This window comes from Canis lupus, chromosome 10, assembly GCF_011100685.1.
Source record: "Canis lupus familiaris isolate Mischka breed German Shepherd chromosome 10, alternate assembly UU_Cfam_GSD_1.0, whole genome shotgun sequence".
Taxonomy (NCBI): Eukaryota; Metazoa; Chordata; class Mammalia; order Carnivora; family Canidae; genus Canis; species Canis lupus.
Genome location: NC_049231.1, coordinates 56,074,510 through 56,092,025, shown reverse-complemented (window position 1 = coordinate 56,092,025; position 17,516 = coordinate 56,074,510). Strand labels below are relative to the sequence as shown.

The 17,516-nt window shown below is 39.6% G+C and overlaps 1 protein-coding gene across 2 annotated transcripts in view; it reads right to left on the bottom strand.

The window, feature by feature from the left end:
• The window catches only part of ERLEC1 (endoplasmic reticulum lectin 1), a 30,192-nt gene extending 18,762 nt beyond the window's left edge, over window positions 1–11,430 (bottom strand). The window contains exons 1-6 of one of the 2 annotated variants that reach the window (XM_038551255.1): window positions 11,082–11,430; window positions 4,119–4,223; window positions 2,892–2,972; window positions 2,024–2,101; window positions 1,827–1,890; window positions 1,117–1,151 (exon numbers count right to left, since the gene is read on the bottom strand). In XM_038551255.1, coding sequence (XP_038407183.1) covers window positions 1,117–1,151; window positions 1,827–1,890; window positions 2,024–2,101; window positions 2,892–2,972; window positions 4,119–4,223; window positions 11,082–11,291 — 573 coding nt within the window. In that variant the 5' untranslated portion in view covers window positions 11,292–11,430. The remainder of the gene's footprint in view (window positions 1–1,116; window positions 1,152–1,826; window positions 1,891–2,023; window positions 2,102–2,891; window positions 2,973–4,118; window positions 4,224–11,081) is intronic. The other variant, XM_038551254.1, reaches the window with a different exon arrangement.
• Window positions 11,431–17,516: the final 6,086 nt, after the last annotated feature.

Sequence of the window (17,516 nt, the reverse complement as noted above, 5' to 3'; positions counted from 1 at the left end):
AGCTTTGAATTTACTGGCTTTCTGACTTTGACCAAATTTCAGTTTTTGTCATTTGTAAAAGGAGAATAATAATATATACTCAGAGATTTTCAGGAAAATTAAGCATTACCTTTCATTATATGCCTGGCACAGTATCTGGCTTATAAATTGGGGCTCAGTAAATGTTAGTTTTCTTCCCTTACCCTTTTCTTCCTCTTCCTTTATCATTTCACACTTTGATTTCCATCTTGCTATCCTCCAGAGCCACAGTAAATAAATATTTTATCTCAAAGGTAGTCTGTAAAATTAAAATCTTTTAAAATAGTAATGCTATGTGTGTCTATGCTTAGCTTATCAATTCACCCCCAAGCCACCCTTTTAAGTTATAGGCATCCCTTTTAAGGCCTTTTGCTGTTTCACTTGTCTTTTAATAAAAGTATCATTATGATATGAAACCATTTACAGAAATCTCCTCTATCAATAGGTTATTTAACTCTATGGGAGTTCTTAGGATTCCGAAAGCACTCCTTGAACTACAGGGGCATTTAAAAATTGTGATTAGGTACCCTAAGGAATCATCCTTTTTAAACAATCCTATTTTTCAGTCATCAGTTATGCATTCAACATTCAGTATGCACATAGGAAGTGCCTATATTTGGCACTCTGTTTTGCACTGCGGGATAAAGAGATAAAAGACAGTCCCTGCTTTGAAGACGCATGCAGTCTGGTAGCTTGTTATTTACAAATGTAGTTTATCTGTTTTACCCATGGGAGATAGGGAACAAACCAGGGAAAAAAAAGCAAAAGCTCTTATTTATAATTGTTTCCAATGTTAAACAGAGAGAACCACTGCTGAGCCCGGAAGTGATATACTGCCATTACAAAAAATTTCCCAAACTCATCTTTGTAAGTTCCTTTATTTTTCTATGATCCTAAAAGTAAATAAATGTATTGCAGTATAACTTTTCTCAAAAAAAAATCTAACATACTGCAGATTTTCTTTGACCCAGTCCTTTAAGGTATTTGATAGATAGGTTAAGAACACATGACTAAATTCTGTCGTTTAAGCTGTATAAATTCATGCCTAATAATAGATGCTAAAAATGAAAAAAAATCAACACTGATATTATCACTTGCCTCTTTTGATTTTTCCTTTTCATCTGCCTCTTGATCTGTGGAATAATATAAGATATTACCTATGTAAGGCAGGTGTAAAGAATGACCAGTGACTCATATGTAAAATAAAAACGATTAAGTTTTCAATCAACTCTGTAATTTTAAATTTCTAAAGAAGACCCAAAACATACATATAATTTTTATCTTATTACTTTCGCTAGTTGCCATGAAATGGTTTTGTTTGAAAGGATAGTCAAATTTAATCTTCATATATTTACTTCTACTTGAGGCATAAAACTGGCTGCTACAATTTTCTTTTTAAGTATTTTTGCATGAGTGAAAAGTTTAATCTTAAATTAATGGACTTTGAACAACACAGATTAGCAAAAGTATTTCATAATTTTAGGGACACGTCTACATTTCTATTTCCACATATAACAACTATGCTTAAACCAAGCAAAAGACTAACATTAACACTATATAAATATAACATTAACATGTGTTATCTTACCAGATTTTTAAAAATTTATTAATACGTAGAGAAAAAGCATAATGCTTGTTGAGGAAGAAAATAATGAAAAGATCTCTTCAAAAATTTTTTCTAAGGGATTATTCAGAAATTTATTTTAGCATTTTAAAATTCATAAAACTCCGAGATCTTTTAAATTCCAATTTGAACATACACTTTCAACCAAATTGCAGCATTACTATCAAATCACTCTGAAACAAACCTTTTTCAGATAGAAGGTTCTTAGCCAACATATTCCCAAGGTAGTATTCGTGAATATTTACTTTCTATAGTGGAATAAAATAAAAATATAATAAGTGTTTTGCAAATATCAATAATACAATTTTAAAACCATCAATCTCATTATTAAAGTTCTCATTTTATAATGTTCCATACTTCATATTTGAAAGAAAAACATACCTGGCCACTTTCTTTCTCTTCATGGTATTGTCGAATGTGTTTTCCGTGACATACTTCATAAGTCCAGTAAGACTCAATCTAAAAAAAATGGACATATTTAAACATATAAAAGCCATAGAACTCACCCGAATTACTTTTTGATACTTTATGTAGTTGTGTGTAGATTTCCCTCAAGATTTAGAGTAAGCTTTCATTAAGTGAAACATTATTATGCCTCAGAAAAATACAGAAATTCTGAAGTCAAGTCACTATTTTCACCAATTAGCTGTATGTGACAATTCTGTGAAGAAATCAGGTCTGGAATACACTTGGGATCAATAATAACCACCTGGCTTAGGAACCATTTTATACATAGCCTGAAAGATAACACTTCACATTTTTCATTAAAATTATATATAAGGAAAAATTCTGTTGATCTGAAAAACATTCAGAGCAGTTTGGAATGTGATATTATTTGAAACTGGTTTTGGGTGTTTGCTGCATCTACTATGCAGGAATTTAAATCGACAAAATACTATTAAGCAATAGCTCTGATTTACAACTAACTTAAAATTTGATACAACATAATAAAGTAAAAAGAAATGCAGAATTACTTTCAAGGGTCTAATGGCAATTGGAAATTTATTTTCTACTTATTTTTTTTAAAGGTTTTATTTATTTATTCATGATAGACATAGAGAGAGAGAGAGAGGGAGAGAGAGGCAGAGACACAGGCAGAGGGAGAAGCAGGCTCCATGCAGGGAGCCTAACGTGGGACTCGATCCCGGTACTCCAGGATCACGCCCTGGGCCAAAGGCAGGCGCCAAACCGCTGAGCCACCCAGGGATTCCCCTATTTTCTACTTAATAAGTGAACATAAAATACGTACTCTGTAGGAACAACTGCTTTGTTTAAACAGTGGCTCCAATAGCTCTCTTGGATTAGGGCCTTTATAATCCTTTTCTTCTTCCTATGAAAGAACTAGGATTTAATACTTACAGTTATTCTAGAACTTCACCCAACTCTGCTGTCGGGGTATTAACTCATTGTTCAAATCACAGATGCTTGGAAATAAAAGGGGAAAAAAGGTCAAAACTTTTAATAAGATCCTGTGGTTTGCCACTTCTTTCAAAAGAATTGAAGTATAAAATATGGAGCCATAGAATAATCTTCCATGCTTTCTTCTCTTAAAAAAAGGCTTTTGAATATCAGTGTCCTGAACAATTCTTATAAACCTATTCCAGAAGTTTTAAATACTCGCATCTGAACAAATTCTAACTATGAAAGCTTCAAAATAGTTGAATCTTGTAGAATGTATGGAAAAGTTTTAAGGTACATCCCAGTTTCCTATATATTTTTACATTTCACACTTGAATGCCATATGCTTATGTGTATGATTGCACACATGTGTATTTGTGTCTTAAGAAGGTTTAAAACAAAATGAAACAGAGAGCTGTCTCACAGATTTTAAATCTGAACAAAACCTAAGAAAGCATTCACTGAGTTTGTAATATTTCCATTTTACAGACTGTGAAAATACTATGTAATGAACTCAATAAATTTATTGAGTGGAAGAACTGAGTTTCAAATTTGTTCAAGGTTCCACAGCTAACTATAGCCTATACCTCAGCCTCCTGGCTCCTAGGCTGGTGTCCTTTTCATTTTACCATGCTGACTCTCCTGTTTCATCTTGAAAGAAGTCATTGCCTTGAAGGATGGATAAGAGGCAGTTAGGGCATTTCAGGAGGAAAGAAACGGGCATGAGCTAAGTAGAGAAAACGTATAGGTACCTATAGATTATCAGAAATTCTTTATAAAAAGTGTCATATATACATTTAAAAATTATATCCTGTTTCAAACCCCTCATTTCTATAAAAGAAAGCAAGTGTGGAATTAGATTTTCATTCAAAATATTAATAATTGGTTGCTAATTTTTCCAAGTTGAACTGTAAAATCAAAGAATTTAAGAATAATAAATGTGATTACTACTTTTTATGATAAACAGGATTATTGAGAAACCTGTCATTCAGTTTTATTTTAAAGTATGTGTTTGCAATGTTTTAAATAAATATATTTGGTGAAAGGGATTACCAATGTATTTATTATAAAAAGTTACCTCATCTCCACTTGTCACAAGAGGCAGAATGCATTTATATTTTTCTTTATGTGTAGTTGTCATGATGACATAATTATCTTCTTTATACAAAACTCCAGTTGTAGGCTAGAAATAGAACAAAAAATATACATTATTTTTTCTGGTTAAATTGTATTACACTGAATAAAGTACAGTCTTAGGTGAAAGTAATTCATCATGTCAACAGAAGATTTTTAAATGTATTTCCAAAGGCAGGGGAAAAGATTCTACAAATTATTTAAGGTCAAAATTAGGACGACAAACTACCTTGGTGTTATAACAGAAAAAAAAAAAAAAAGGACACAAATGAAATTTGGAGTATAGAGAAAAAAGTAGTAATGCAATAGACTGAAGTTAAAATTGGGATTAAAAAGCATTAAGAGGTGGGGGGTCTGGGTGGCACAGTGAGTTAAGTGTCTGACTCTTGTTTTGGGCTCAGGGTGGTGAGATTGAGCCCTGCATAGGACTCTGTGCTCAGCACAGAGTCGGCTTGGGTTTCTCTTCCTCTCCTTCTGCCCACCCTGTCCCCCTCAAATAAATACATCTTCAAAAAATAGTATTAAGAGGCAATGAGCATTAAAAGACACACCATTACTGAATACTTATTACTCTTATTAACAATTACCACCTATATATGAGAATCTATAGCACTTTAACAAATGTATTCTCAATTCTATTGGATGGGACATTTGAACATAATAATAGTACAATGTTTTATATTTGGATAAATTATTTTTTATTCTATTTTATTTACTTATTTTTTTGACAGAGTGATAGAGAAAGCCAGAGAGCACAAGCAGCGGGAATGCAGAGGAAGAAGGAGAAGCAGGCTCCCGGCTGAGCAGGGAGCCTTTTGTGGGGCTTGATCCTGGGGATCAAGACCCGAGCTGAAGGCAGATGATTAAGAGACTGAGTCACCTAGACTCCACGGATAAAATCACTTTATTTTTTTTAAAGATTTTATTTATTTATTCATGACAGACACTCAGAGAGAGAGAGAGAGAGAGAGAGAGAGAGAGAGAGAGGCAGAGACACAGGCAGAGGGAGAAGCAGGCTCCATGCAGGGAGCCTGACGTGGGACTGGATCCTGGTTCTCCAGGATCACGCCCTGGGCCGAAGGCAGGCACTCAACCGCTGAGCCACCCAGGGATCCTCCATAAAATCACTTTAAAAAGAAAAATCCCTAAGGCTCCTCTGTGCTGACTTAATTTTTTTTTTTTTTTTGTGTGTGTGTGTGTGTGTGTGTACATCCTAAGTCAGCAAACTCTGTAAAGGGCCAAGTAGCAAATATTTAAGGCTTCATGGGCCATGTGGTCTCTGTTGCAACTACTCAACTATGCCATTGTAGTAAGATACTGCATAGGCAATAGCAAAATGAATAGGTATGGCTGTGTCCTGAAAAAACTTTACTTACAAAAATGGGTGGTGGGCCAGCCCAAAGGTATAGTAAACTATCCTTAAAGCTTTCTACACTATAAAACCAAACAAATGCTAACAAGCCAAATATGAACCAATGTAATTCAAATAAATGTTTCAATTAATATAATTCACATTATTTAACTAAAAAGAAATCTTTGCTTTGTGAATGATGTGTCACTAACTGCTAAGACAGAGGTTTTCAATTCAACTCTTTTAACTCTTCTCATCTTACAGTACTTGTGAAACCACTATGCTATTTGGCTATCCCTGATGAGGAAAGAACTGCTCTTATTAAGTAACTTTGTGCTTTTCTTAATTTAACAAGGACCTAATCATAATAAAACAAGTACTATTTGGTCCAACGTTGTCTTACATACCAATGCAAATTAGGGCAATGTTCTTCCAAGACAATAAAACAAAACAAATAATAGCAGTAAATATTAGCTGTATTAGCTGTATGGCAGTTTTAAGTCCTTAACATTTTTTAACTCATTGATCTTCAAACAAGCCTTCTACCCATCTTACAGAAAAGGAAACTGAAGCCCAGAACTTAAATAATTTGTACAAGATAAGATAGCTGGTAAACAGCACAATCCAGAGATGCACTCAAGCAGTTTGGTCCCATATTCTGTGTGCTCTTAACTGTTTTAACATATTTGAATCAGTTGTTAACACTCTTTTAGATTACTATATAGGCTCCTGGATTATGATGAAGGATCCTTTTAAAAAATCATTATAGTGAAGAGGGGAACCAAAGATTTGAAAGTGAGAATTGCAGAACCAAATTTATGATAAAGGGATCCTTAGAAACATTTACTCAGTTGTGCCAACAAAATTGCTATAAGATATAACATTTATGATGCCTTTTGATGTTTTTCAGACATATGCAAAATGTGTAACATGAGTTGTTTCAAAGCATGACTCACATTTACTTAGCAATGAATGGCTGGCCTGAAATCTTGCCAGACCATTCCTGTACTGTAGTGAAGGCAACCAGTAGCATATGACTTAAGTGTATCTACCTCTATTTGTGAAGCGCCTGCAACTCTAACGTTCGGAGTTGTATTCCACAGCAACATTGATTTATTTACTAAAACGTTCACGACAATGCTAACAATGGAAAAAGTCCTGCTTGTGTGGAACCAGAGCAAAGAAAGGAAGACAATCCTTTCTTTGTAATGAAAACCACTCTTGGGGCTTTATGTTTATATGATAAATTCATTCCTCTTGGAAAAAAGACTTCAGCTACCTCCATCTTGACCTCAAACTTTCTGTTTGGGTTCTTCTTTCCAGCTTGTCTCTTGGCTCAGACAGAAGATCCAGGGGGCAAACCATCCCCTGATGGGAACCCAAACTACCCCCTTTAGCAAAAAGGACTGCCTGAGCCAGCAAGACCCTGCCCATGACTGACTCCAAGACCAGGACTGATTTGACGCTGAATGCCTATGTGCACATACCCCCCCACCTTTGCCCCTATTTTTCATATAAAAACCTGGAAGTATTTTCAGCACTTTGGAGACAGTCTTTGAGCTGCCAATCTGCTGTCTTCCAGGTGTTGGTCTCACTGAAATTAAATCCTTCCTGGTTTCACCCCTACTTATTTCTTTGAATTTGGATTTGGTCAGCAGTGGGTGGCTGAACCTCATCTGTTTGGAATACCCAGACGCAGGTGCTTTTGTACCCCCGTGCCCCAGCTACACTGTCTATTGTTTCTAAGGTTTAAGTAAGGGGTAACAAAAAATAAAAGCCATCACTTGTTTGAAGACGCAAAGAATTGTGTTTCATTAGTTTTGGAAGGGTTGCTCTCCTCTTCAATATAACAGACCAAGTAGCAATTCTTTCATCTGAGAATTGCTGAAATAGTCACTTACTGGGATCACAAAATAAAAACTCTTAACAAACTTTACTCTCCTTTTCATAACAAAAATTACTGGGAAAAAGTTAAATTTTTCTGATTTTCTAAGTTAAAAGATTTTGATCTGCTGCTAAAAATGCTTCCTTTGATTTAGTAAGGCAGTTCTTTAAGAAAATGAAATATAATAAATTCTGAATGCACAGAATTGCAGAGACTATAAAAAAGTTGTTCCATATAATACCTTAATGTATTTTCAGTGTAAGAGGTCCTATTAGTGATTTGATAAATTTTAGATTTTAATAGAATAAAACTATTCCAAGGGGGTATGATACTTTAAAGTTAAGGAACCTTAAAAATATGTTGGCAGGGGAGAAATTTTTAATGTTTGACAAGAGTCTGGAATAATTTAGATAGAGGATGAGAGACAAAATTATCCTGAGAGAAGTTGTAAAAAACTCAGTGGCGCAACTTGCTAACATATATAAACATGCTTGGAACTATGGAGTAGGTTACCATTCTTCCCAAGCAGTGTTTGGGGTAAGTTTTTTTTTTTTTTTTTATGTAGGCTCCACACCTAATGTGGAGCCTGATGCAGGGCCTGAACTCATGACCCTGAGATCAAGACCTGAGCTGAGAACAAAAGTTGGAGGCTTAATTGACTGAGCTACCCAGGCACCCTTGTGGGAAGTTTTTAAGTGGGAATACATTTCAAAGAGAAGTAAAGAGAAAACTGGACTTATTCTATGGTTTTACTTTGGTGAAATCTGTGACCTCTGTGAAGTAATGAATAGTTGAATAGTTTAATGATACAGAGATAGTATTTCCTAAGAAAAATATATACAAACACAAAAAACTGAATGCTAAAAGCCAGTAAACAAAGAATATCACAGTCATTAATTAACATAAACATTAAAAAATATACAGTTTTGGTGCTTCATCATTTTTTAAAGTAAATTTGAAAGCAAGAGTATAAAGATTATGTATTGTTTTGATATATTTGAGTGGGGAGATGATTTAAAGCACAGAAGAATTTCAATGCTAAAAAAAAAAGATATACACACCTTCCAATCTAGTTTCTTTCAATTTTAGATAGTAGAGAGATAAAGGCCTTTAGCCTAGTTCATACAGCTGCTTAGTTATATATGTCCAACCAACTGCCTCATAAAAGAAAATGACAGTGCCAGGTGAAGAGGGCTGTAGTTTCAATTACATAAAGCAGGGAAGGGAAGCCTTAAGATTATAAAAGTACTAAAACAAAGCCCAAAGGCCAGTGCTAATGACTCCGAGAGTTTATTTTTGCATGAGGGCCACAGACCTTTTGCCAACTCACAGAAGAACTCTCTGTATTTTTCTCAAAATAACTTAAAAAAAATTCTTCAGATGTGCCCATCTTAGATTATATTACATTGTCAAAGAGAGTTAAAAATGAAATTTTAAAATAAAATTGACAGATATGTGAAAGGCTGGTACAGGATACATTTAAGACAGATCTTCCATAACCTCTTTTTAGCCAGCAAACATCAGTGCCAGAAAGACAACTGAATAGCAATTTGGTAGTAACCTCCAAAAAAGGCCAGTTTTAGTCCTTTACTGATACCTCAGAAAGGTTTCAGGGCTGCATTATCAGCATGTGATTATTTTTTTAATTTATTTTTATTTTTTTTCAGCATGTGATTAAAAAAAAAAAAAAAACCCTAAAATGGGCATCTGGGTGGTTCAGTTGGTTGTGTCTGAGTTTGGCTCAGGTTGAGATCCTGGGGTCTTGGGATCAAGCCCTGAGTTAGGCTCCTGCTCAGCGGAGTCTCCTGCATGTCTCTCTCCCTCTCCGTCTGCCCCTCCCTCTCCTTGTGCTCTCTCTGCCCCTCTGTCAAAACAAACAAAAAAACCCAAAACCCTAACAGGTGCAAGAATAATACTTTAATGACCACATTCTGTAACACCTGCCATGTTTATTTTGTGTGCTCTTTTGATTTTTTAAAAAAAGATTTTATTTATTTATTTGACAGAGAGCACAAGCCCGCGGAGCCATAGGCAGGAGAGGGAGAAGCAGGTCCCTGCTGAACACGGAGCCGGACTGGGGCTAGATCACAGCACCCTAGGATCATGACCCCAGCCCCAGGACTGAGCCACCCAGGAATCCCCTGCGTGGGTTTTTGAAACAAAAAAACAGAAGTTGGACTAAATTATTCTCACTTGAAGACTGCTAAAGTTATATCTCACTTACAACAAACTTTTATATAAGTATTTTATTTATTGATTGATTTTTTATATATAAGTATTTTAATACAATAATATTTTATGGGATTAATACAAAGATAAACCTGGCTTCTCAGAGAAATATCTACTTAGATAAATTTGAGAACCACTGAACTACCAGAATAGGAGAACAGAAAACAAGAGGGGTGGAGAATCAAACAAATGTGAACTATTTGCAGAAACTAACATTTGGTAAACAGAGAGCTGTTGTGGTAACGGTAACATTTGTTATCCTGGTAAATCGTGCTTTGACATCCTGCTATCGCTTACTCTTGTTTCAATGAGGTACTAATAGAACAATATGGTAACGGAACGAAATAGTCATCCCAAATGGAACGACTGCGGATAACTGGAATAAGAATTTTAAAAAAGGTTTTGTGTTTTCCAAGACTTCAATTTGAAATGAATTGACTACTACAGGGTGAGCATCTTAAGCGCACAGTTTTTAATGGGCCTGCAGTGGTGGGAAGACTTTTCAATCAGAGTACTCCCCGAAGGCAGAAGCACCGCAAACTTCCGTTCACTGTCAAGTTATAAGAATGTTCACCCCTCTAGGAAAAGTGATCACAGAACCTCACTTTCTGGGGTTTTAAAAATAAGAGTCGTAGTACATCAGCACTGCAAAGGATGTTCGGAGCAGAAGGTCGTTACCATCTCAAAAGCCAGACAGTGCTCTCAGAAACAACTCTGAGGGGATCCCCGGTTTGGCTCAGCGGTTTGGCGCCTGCCTTCGGCCGGGGGCCTGATCCTGGAGACCTGGGATCGAGTCCCACGTTAGGCTCCCTGCATGGAGCCTGCTTCTCTCTCTGCCTGTGTCTCTGCTCCACACCCCCCCCCCCCCCCGTGTCTCTCATGAGTAAATAAATAAAATCCTAAAAAAAAGAAGTGACGTAGTGTAACCAAGCTGTAGGGTAAAGAAAACTTTTTTTTCTTAAAGAAAGAAACCCGTGTACGTGTGTGTATACAAGACAGAAATGAGGCATGAGAAGGAACAGCTCCTATGTGCTGTACAACCGGCCGTGAGGCTAGGGCGGTGATCCTGAAGGCGAGGTCGGCTGGTGGAGGAAGAGCTGCAGCTGACTTTCTAAAAGAGTAGATAAGTACACGCGCCCGACGTGATTCTAAGAAAGCTGCTCCCACGGGGGCGGGAGTGTTGGTAAGCAAGGTCTAGGGAGACAGAGTTCAGAGGGGGAGGACAGGTGACCGCTGGCTCCTTAATGCTCAGGATGGAAGGCACAGCCACACAGTACGTTCGCGAAACTCCTGCCGTGCGAATGAATGAATGCGAGGTAAACGCGCCTTCGGACTGGGGAAGGCGGGCAGCCGCCTGCAGAGGCGATTCCGGAGGAGGGAGGGGGCCGAACCCTAGCGCTAGGACGGAGAGAGCCGGCTACAGGGTTCGCGAGGGCACTGACCAGAGAGAACTCGGTGCCGGGCCAGTTGACTCGGAAGGGGATGTCGTCGCTGAGCTGGGGCAGCGCTCGGCCGCCGCCGGACGCCTCTAGGAGGCCGCACAGGACCAGGAACACCGGCCCGCCGGGGACCAGACTACGCGCGCCGCCTCCTCCTTCCTCCATCCTCCGCTGCCGATCTCTCCAGCCGCCGCCACAACCTCCTCTGCCCATAGAGGCGAGGAGGCGGGGGAGGAGGAGGAGGCGGCGGGACCACTAAGCACCCAGGCAGCCCGGGGCCCAACCGCCGCCACGTCTCCTTCCGGAGAGCCGGGCAACGCCACCTCCGCCCCCTTGGGCGTCTTGCCACCGTTTCCGGGGCAGGCGGCACATCAACATCCGGGGCCACCGCGCCGTCCGCCTACGGAAGCCGGGACGCCGGGGGGCGGGGCGGGGAGAAGCCGAGCGCCGCGGGCTCGGGGAGCTGCCCCCGAAGGAGGCCGCGGCCTGGGACCGCGCGGGAGTGTCGGCGCCGAGAGCCGGTGAGTCCGGGGGCGGGAGGAAGAGAGCGAGCGCGGCGGGCGTAGGCCTTGGCGACGCGCAGGGCGGAGGGCGGCGTTCCTGACTTAGCTGCCCGCCAGCCGCCTCCGCCTCCTGCTGTCCCCTTCGTCTTTCCCGCGTGGAGCGTCTCTCCGCCTCCCGTGCTGCGGGCGGCGGCCACCCCCGGCCCTCGCGGCGCCCCCGCGTCAGCGCGCCGGTTCTCCGGGGTCGGCGTGGACATCACGGCCCCTGCGCTTCCTGGCTTGTCGTCTTCTCGGGGGAGCCGGGGGGTCCCTCACGCCAGGCTCAGGGCCGGGCCGGTGTGAGGTGGGGAACTCCCCTGAGGCTGAATCACGGCTGGCTGCGGGCAGGGCAGGACCGAGGCGTGTCGAATCCCCCTCCCTCTCCTTCAGAAAAGGCCCTTGTTTTCGTTTCCAGGGTAGTGGGTTCTGCAGGGGTAGCCGAAGAGCACCCACAGGGCCCTTCTGCATCAGCTCCTCGAATTTGAACCAAACCAAAAAGCAGGAAGGGCAGTCTCGTTTTTCATCTTATGATTTTTCTTTTTAAAAAAATGCAAGGAATCCACGGATTCTTTAAAAATTTTTTTTATTGGAGTTCAATTTGCCAACATATAGTATAACACCCAGTGCTCATCGCGCCAAGTGCCCCCCTCAGTGCCCGTCACCCAGTCACCCCAACCCCCCGCCCACCTCCCCTTCCACCACCCCTAGTACCTTTCCCAGAGTTAGGAGTCTCTCATGTTCTGTCTCCCTCTCTGATATTCCCCACTCATTTTCTCTCCTTTCCCTTTATTCCCTTTTACTACTTTTTATATTCCCTGAATGAATGAGACCATATAATGTTTGTCCTTTTCCGATTGACTTATTTCACTCAGCATAATACCCTACAGGTCCCTCCACTTCGACGCAAATGATTGGTATTTGTCGTTCCTAATGGCTGAGTAATATTCCGTTGTATACATAGACCACATCTTCTTTATCCACTTATCTTTCGATGGACACCGAGGCTCCTTCCACAGTTTGGCTATTGTGGCCATTGCTGCTAGAAACATCGGGGTGCAGGTGTCCCGGCGTTTCTCTGCATCTGTATCTTTGGGGTAAATCCCCAACAGTGCAATTGCTGGGTCGTAGGGCAGGTCTATTTTTAACTCTTTGAGGAACCTCCACACAGTTTTCCAGAGTGGCTGCACCAGTTCACATTCCCACCAACAGTGCAAGAGGGTTCCCCTTTCTCCACATCCTCTCCAACATTTGTGGTTTCCTGCTTTGTTAATTTTCCCCATTCTCACTGGGGTAAGGTGGTATCTCATTGTGGTTTTGAGGAATCCACAGTTTCTTTTTTTTTTAATTTTTTTATTTATTTATGATAGTCACACACAGAGAGAGAGAGAGAGAGAGAGGGGCAGAGACACAGGCAGAGGGAGAAGCAGGCTCCATGCACCGGGAGCCCGACATGGGATTCGATCCCGGGTCTCCAGGATCGCGCCCTGGGCCAAAGGCGGGCGCTAAACCGCTGCGCCACCCAGGGATCCCGAATCCACAGTTTCGAAGAAAATTGCTTTAGTCCAGAATTGAGGTGTTCATTAATTTGTTTGGTACTTATGAGAGCTTCATATGTGCCAGACCATTGTGTTTGGTAAAATGGCAATTGAATGGGTCTCTGTTCTCTTTCCCTTTTGGTCTAGCAAGGGAGATTAATAATTGCAACCTATTGTGGTAATAAAATAGTTAACATTTAGCATTCATTGTGTGCTAGGCACTAGTCTAAATAACTTATACATGTTAATATATATTTATATATAACTTATATATAAATATATAACATGTAATTTATATATATAATTTGTGTATAATTTATATATATATATATGTATAAAATAGATGTAAAAGTGGAGATACAAAGAAGGAAGTAAGGAACTCTGAGATTGGACAGGAAAGGCTTTCCAGGAAAGATGATGTTAGAACTGGGGTTTTGAGGATTTATAAGAGTCAGGCAAACAGGGAAGTGCATTTAAACATAATTCTTCTTGATGCTTTATTTGGACTTTCTGGTGTAGTCAAATGACAGGATAAGATGGAATCATCAGCAGTAGATTGATACTGGAGAGGAACAGAGGGAGTCCAGGGAAGGTTGCGTATATTCTGCAGAAGTGTTTGAGCTTTATCCAGTAGATCAGAGTTATTGCAGACTTTTTCATGGGAATCATCTGATTTTACCCCCGTTTCTGAAGTATACAAAGATTAACTCCAAATGGATTGATTTAAATAAATCACATGCAAAAAAGAGTAAAATATGAGAAAAACTTAGGGGAATAATTACTCTTTGTGAGTAAAGTAGGAAATCCTTATGTCATAAAAGAAAAAGACATATTTGAGTAAATAAAAATGAAAAATACTTATAAGGAATCGGTTTAGGCTCGGGCTACATAATGAGAATCTGGCTCAGTAGAGCTTATGTTCAAGTAAAGGGGATTACTAAATAAATAACAAATAAGAAACTTTGTGGTACTGGCAAATTCTCCTTAAAAACTAGAGTTGTATGAAAGAAAATACCTCTGAGATGTGCTGCTTAGGTAGACGATCAGAATAAACTTCTGTGAGGAAGTGACACTTGAGTGGTGACTTGAAATGACGAGGAAGAAGCCACACCAAAATTTCCAGGCAGAGGTCCTGAGGCAGGGATGAGTGTGGTGTGTCGGAGGGACAGAAATAAGGCCAGTGTGGCTAGATTGTAAGAGGGACGTGGTAGGAGATGATGTTTGAAAGGTAGAAAGAGGCCAACCAGACACAGACCTATAGGGCCTGATGCACATTCGTCAAGATCATTATGGCTCTTGTGTGGAAAATTTATTATAGAGGATGTTATGGGATGAATTGTGTTCCCCTAAAAGATGGGTTGAAGTCCTAACCCCTAAAACCTCGTGATTGTGAATTTATTTGGAAATGGGGTCTGTGCAGATGTAATCAAGTTAAGATGAGGTCATATTGAATTAGGGTCGGTCCTAATCTGCTGACTATAGTGTCTTTATAAGAAGAGGGAAATTTGGACACAGACAGGACATACAGAAAGCATACTACGTGAAGACGGAGGGAGAGTCTGGAGTATGCATCTACAAGCTGAGGAACACTGAAGATTGCCAGCAACCACCACAAGATAGGAAGAAGTAAGTAAGGATCCTCCCTAAGTGATTTCAGAGAGATCATTGCCCTGCTGATATCTTGATTTCAGACTTAACCCCTAGAACTGTTAGACAATATATTTCTGTTGTTTTAAGCTACTTGGTTTGTAGTAATTTGTTTTGGCAGCCGTAGGAAACTAGTATAGGAAGGCATGGATGGCAATAGGAAGACCAGTTAGGATGCTGGTAGCAATGGAGAATGGAGAGAAGTGACCTGATTTGGAATACATTTTTCAGTAGATGATCTTGAATTTGCTGGTGGATTAGATGTGGCATGTTCTTACAAAGATGAATTCATGATGTTGCCTAGGTATTTTTTATAAGGAACTGGTAGTGCAGTTTACGGAAAGAGGGAAGAACAGAATGTAAACTGATGAGAATTGTGTGTTTTTATTCGTTTTACTTTTTATTTTGAATGAATTTCAGATTTACATAAAAGCTGCAAGAATCGAACCCAAATTCCTCAGTTGTTAACATTTTTTTTTAAAAGATTTTATTTATTTATTCATGAGAGACACGGAGAGGCAGAGACACAGTCAGAGGGAGAAGCAGGCTCCCTGCGGGGAGCCTGATGTGGGACTCGATCCTGGGACCCCCGGATCACGACTTGAGACATAGGCACTCAACCACTGAGCCACCCAGGCGTCCCAAGGGAGTTAGTCGTGATGCAGCGATTTTCATTTAGTTGCAGAACTACAGATCCTGGGGAGGGATTAAGAAAGTTGTGCAGTTATTCATCTAACAAATGTGGTTTGGAGGCACTGTCCTGTGTACTTAGTGCTATAAAAATGATGTAGATATAGATCAAGTCCATCAAAATGTTACCACCTAGAAAGGGAGATAGGACTTGTATGTAACAAATTCTATTAAAAGTGAGAAGTGTTGTTGGAGAAGTGCTGTACAGATGAAGTATTTTGGACATTCAAAGGAGGGGGCGATTACCTCTAGCAAGGGATGAGAGGAAGGGTAGAAACCAATAAAGTAGTTCTGGCGTTTGTATTGGACCTTAACAGGTGGTAGGATTTGGATTTACAGAGCTGGGAAAGACCTATTTTAAGTGGAAAAAAGAACATGAGCCCAAGACTTACTGAGATCAAAAGTAATTTGGTTTGAGTACAGCAAAGGAGCTTGGGAATGGCATAAAGAGTTTAAAATGTGACAAGGGTGATATTTCACTCTGATGGGAAAAGGATATTTTAATTAATAAATGCTGCTAGTATAATTTGCTATCTATTTATAAGAAAACCAGCTACATTTCCTCTTCATAAAATACACAAAAACTAAATTGTAAATGAGCTAAATATATATATGTATATGAAGAGATTAGGAGAATGTATAACTGGAGTAGAGATGATGTTTTTTGGTAAGATAGGAAATCCAGATACCGTAAAAGGGAAAGATAGACCTACTTTTTTTTGTTTGTTTGTTTGATAGACCTACTTTAATACATGTTTTGAAATTAGTAATTTCTTTTAGAATTAAAAATGTGTAAACCTTTAGCCTAGTGATTTTACTTTTTGGATTTGCTCTGATACATAAGGATGTAGATACAGGGGACACCTGGGTGGCCCATTCGGTTAAGCATCTGCCTTTGATCAGGACATAATCCCAGGGTCCTTGGGGATCCAGCCCTGCATTGGGCTGCCTGCTCGGTGGGGAGCCTGCTTCTCCCTCTCCCTCTGCAGCTCTCTCTGCTGCTCCCCCTGCTTGTACACTCTCTCTCTCTGTCAAAAAAAAAAAAAAAAAGATATAGGTACAGAGATACTTGTCGTGTCATTGTCTGTAGTGGCAAAAAAAAAAAAAAAAACCCTCTGTATATCTGATTTTCCAACAATAAGGCTATGACTGAATATATACAAACTCTATGCAACTGAATTGTGAGGTGGTGAGGAGCAGAGGCTTAGGAGTTAGGCCATTAGATTCTGATGCCAGCTCTACCACCTAACTACATGTTTGACTTTGGGAATGTTACTTAACCTCTTTAGAGCTCAGTTTTCTTATCCTTCAAATGGAGGAAGTAACAAATGGTAAGATGTAAGAACTAATGACAATTCAGTTTCTTGATGTGTTCTATTCATGTACCAGATGTGTCCAGGCACTATTTTAAGCACTTAATAGATACAAACTTATTTTTTTTTAAACTTTTATTTATTTATGATAGTCACAGAGAGAGAGAGAGAGAGGCAGAGACACAGGCAGAGGGAGAAGCAGGCTCCATGCACCGGAAGCCCGACGTGGGATTCAATCCTGGATCCCCAGGATCGCGCCCTGGGCCAAAGGCAGGTGCTAAACCGCTGCGCCACCCAGGGATCCCTAGATACAAACTTATTTAATTGATATAATCCTCATAATAACCCAAGAAGTAGGTTCTATTATTTTCCGCATTTTACTGATGAGGAAGCTGAGACACAAGTTAATACCATATTCTAATATAATTCACATGCATACATTAAATTAATGTGTTTATGCCATATTATAAAATATGCCTGAATAAAACTGTAAAAATTTTTTTCAATTGAAATTTTTATGAATCCCAAATGAGAACCAAACAGTTGGGCTTTGAGTTAAAAGTTACCCAAAATCTCTTTATTGTTTCTCATTTAGACATAGAAAGGACAAAACCAGTAAAAACAAAGACATTTGCTGAACTGAACAGCTGGTGTGCAGTCTGAGGTAGTGTAGCACTGAGTACTCCAGAGGCTGCCTAAGAACATAATTGT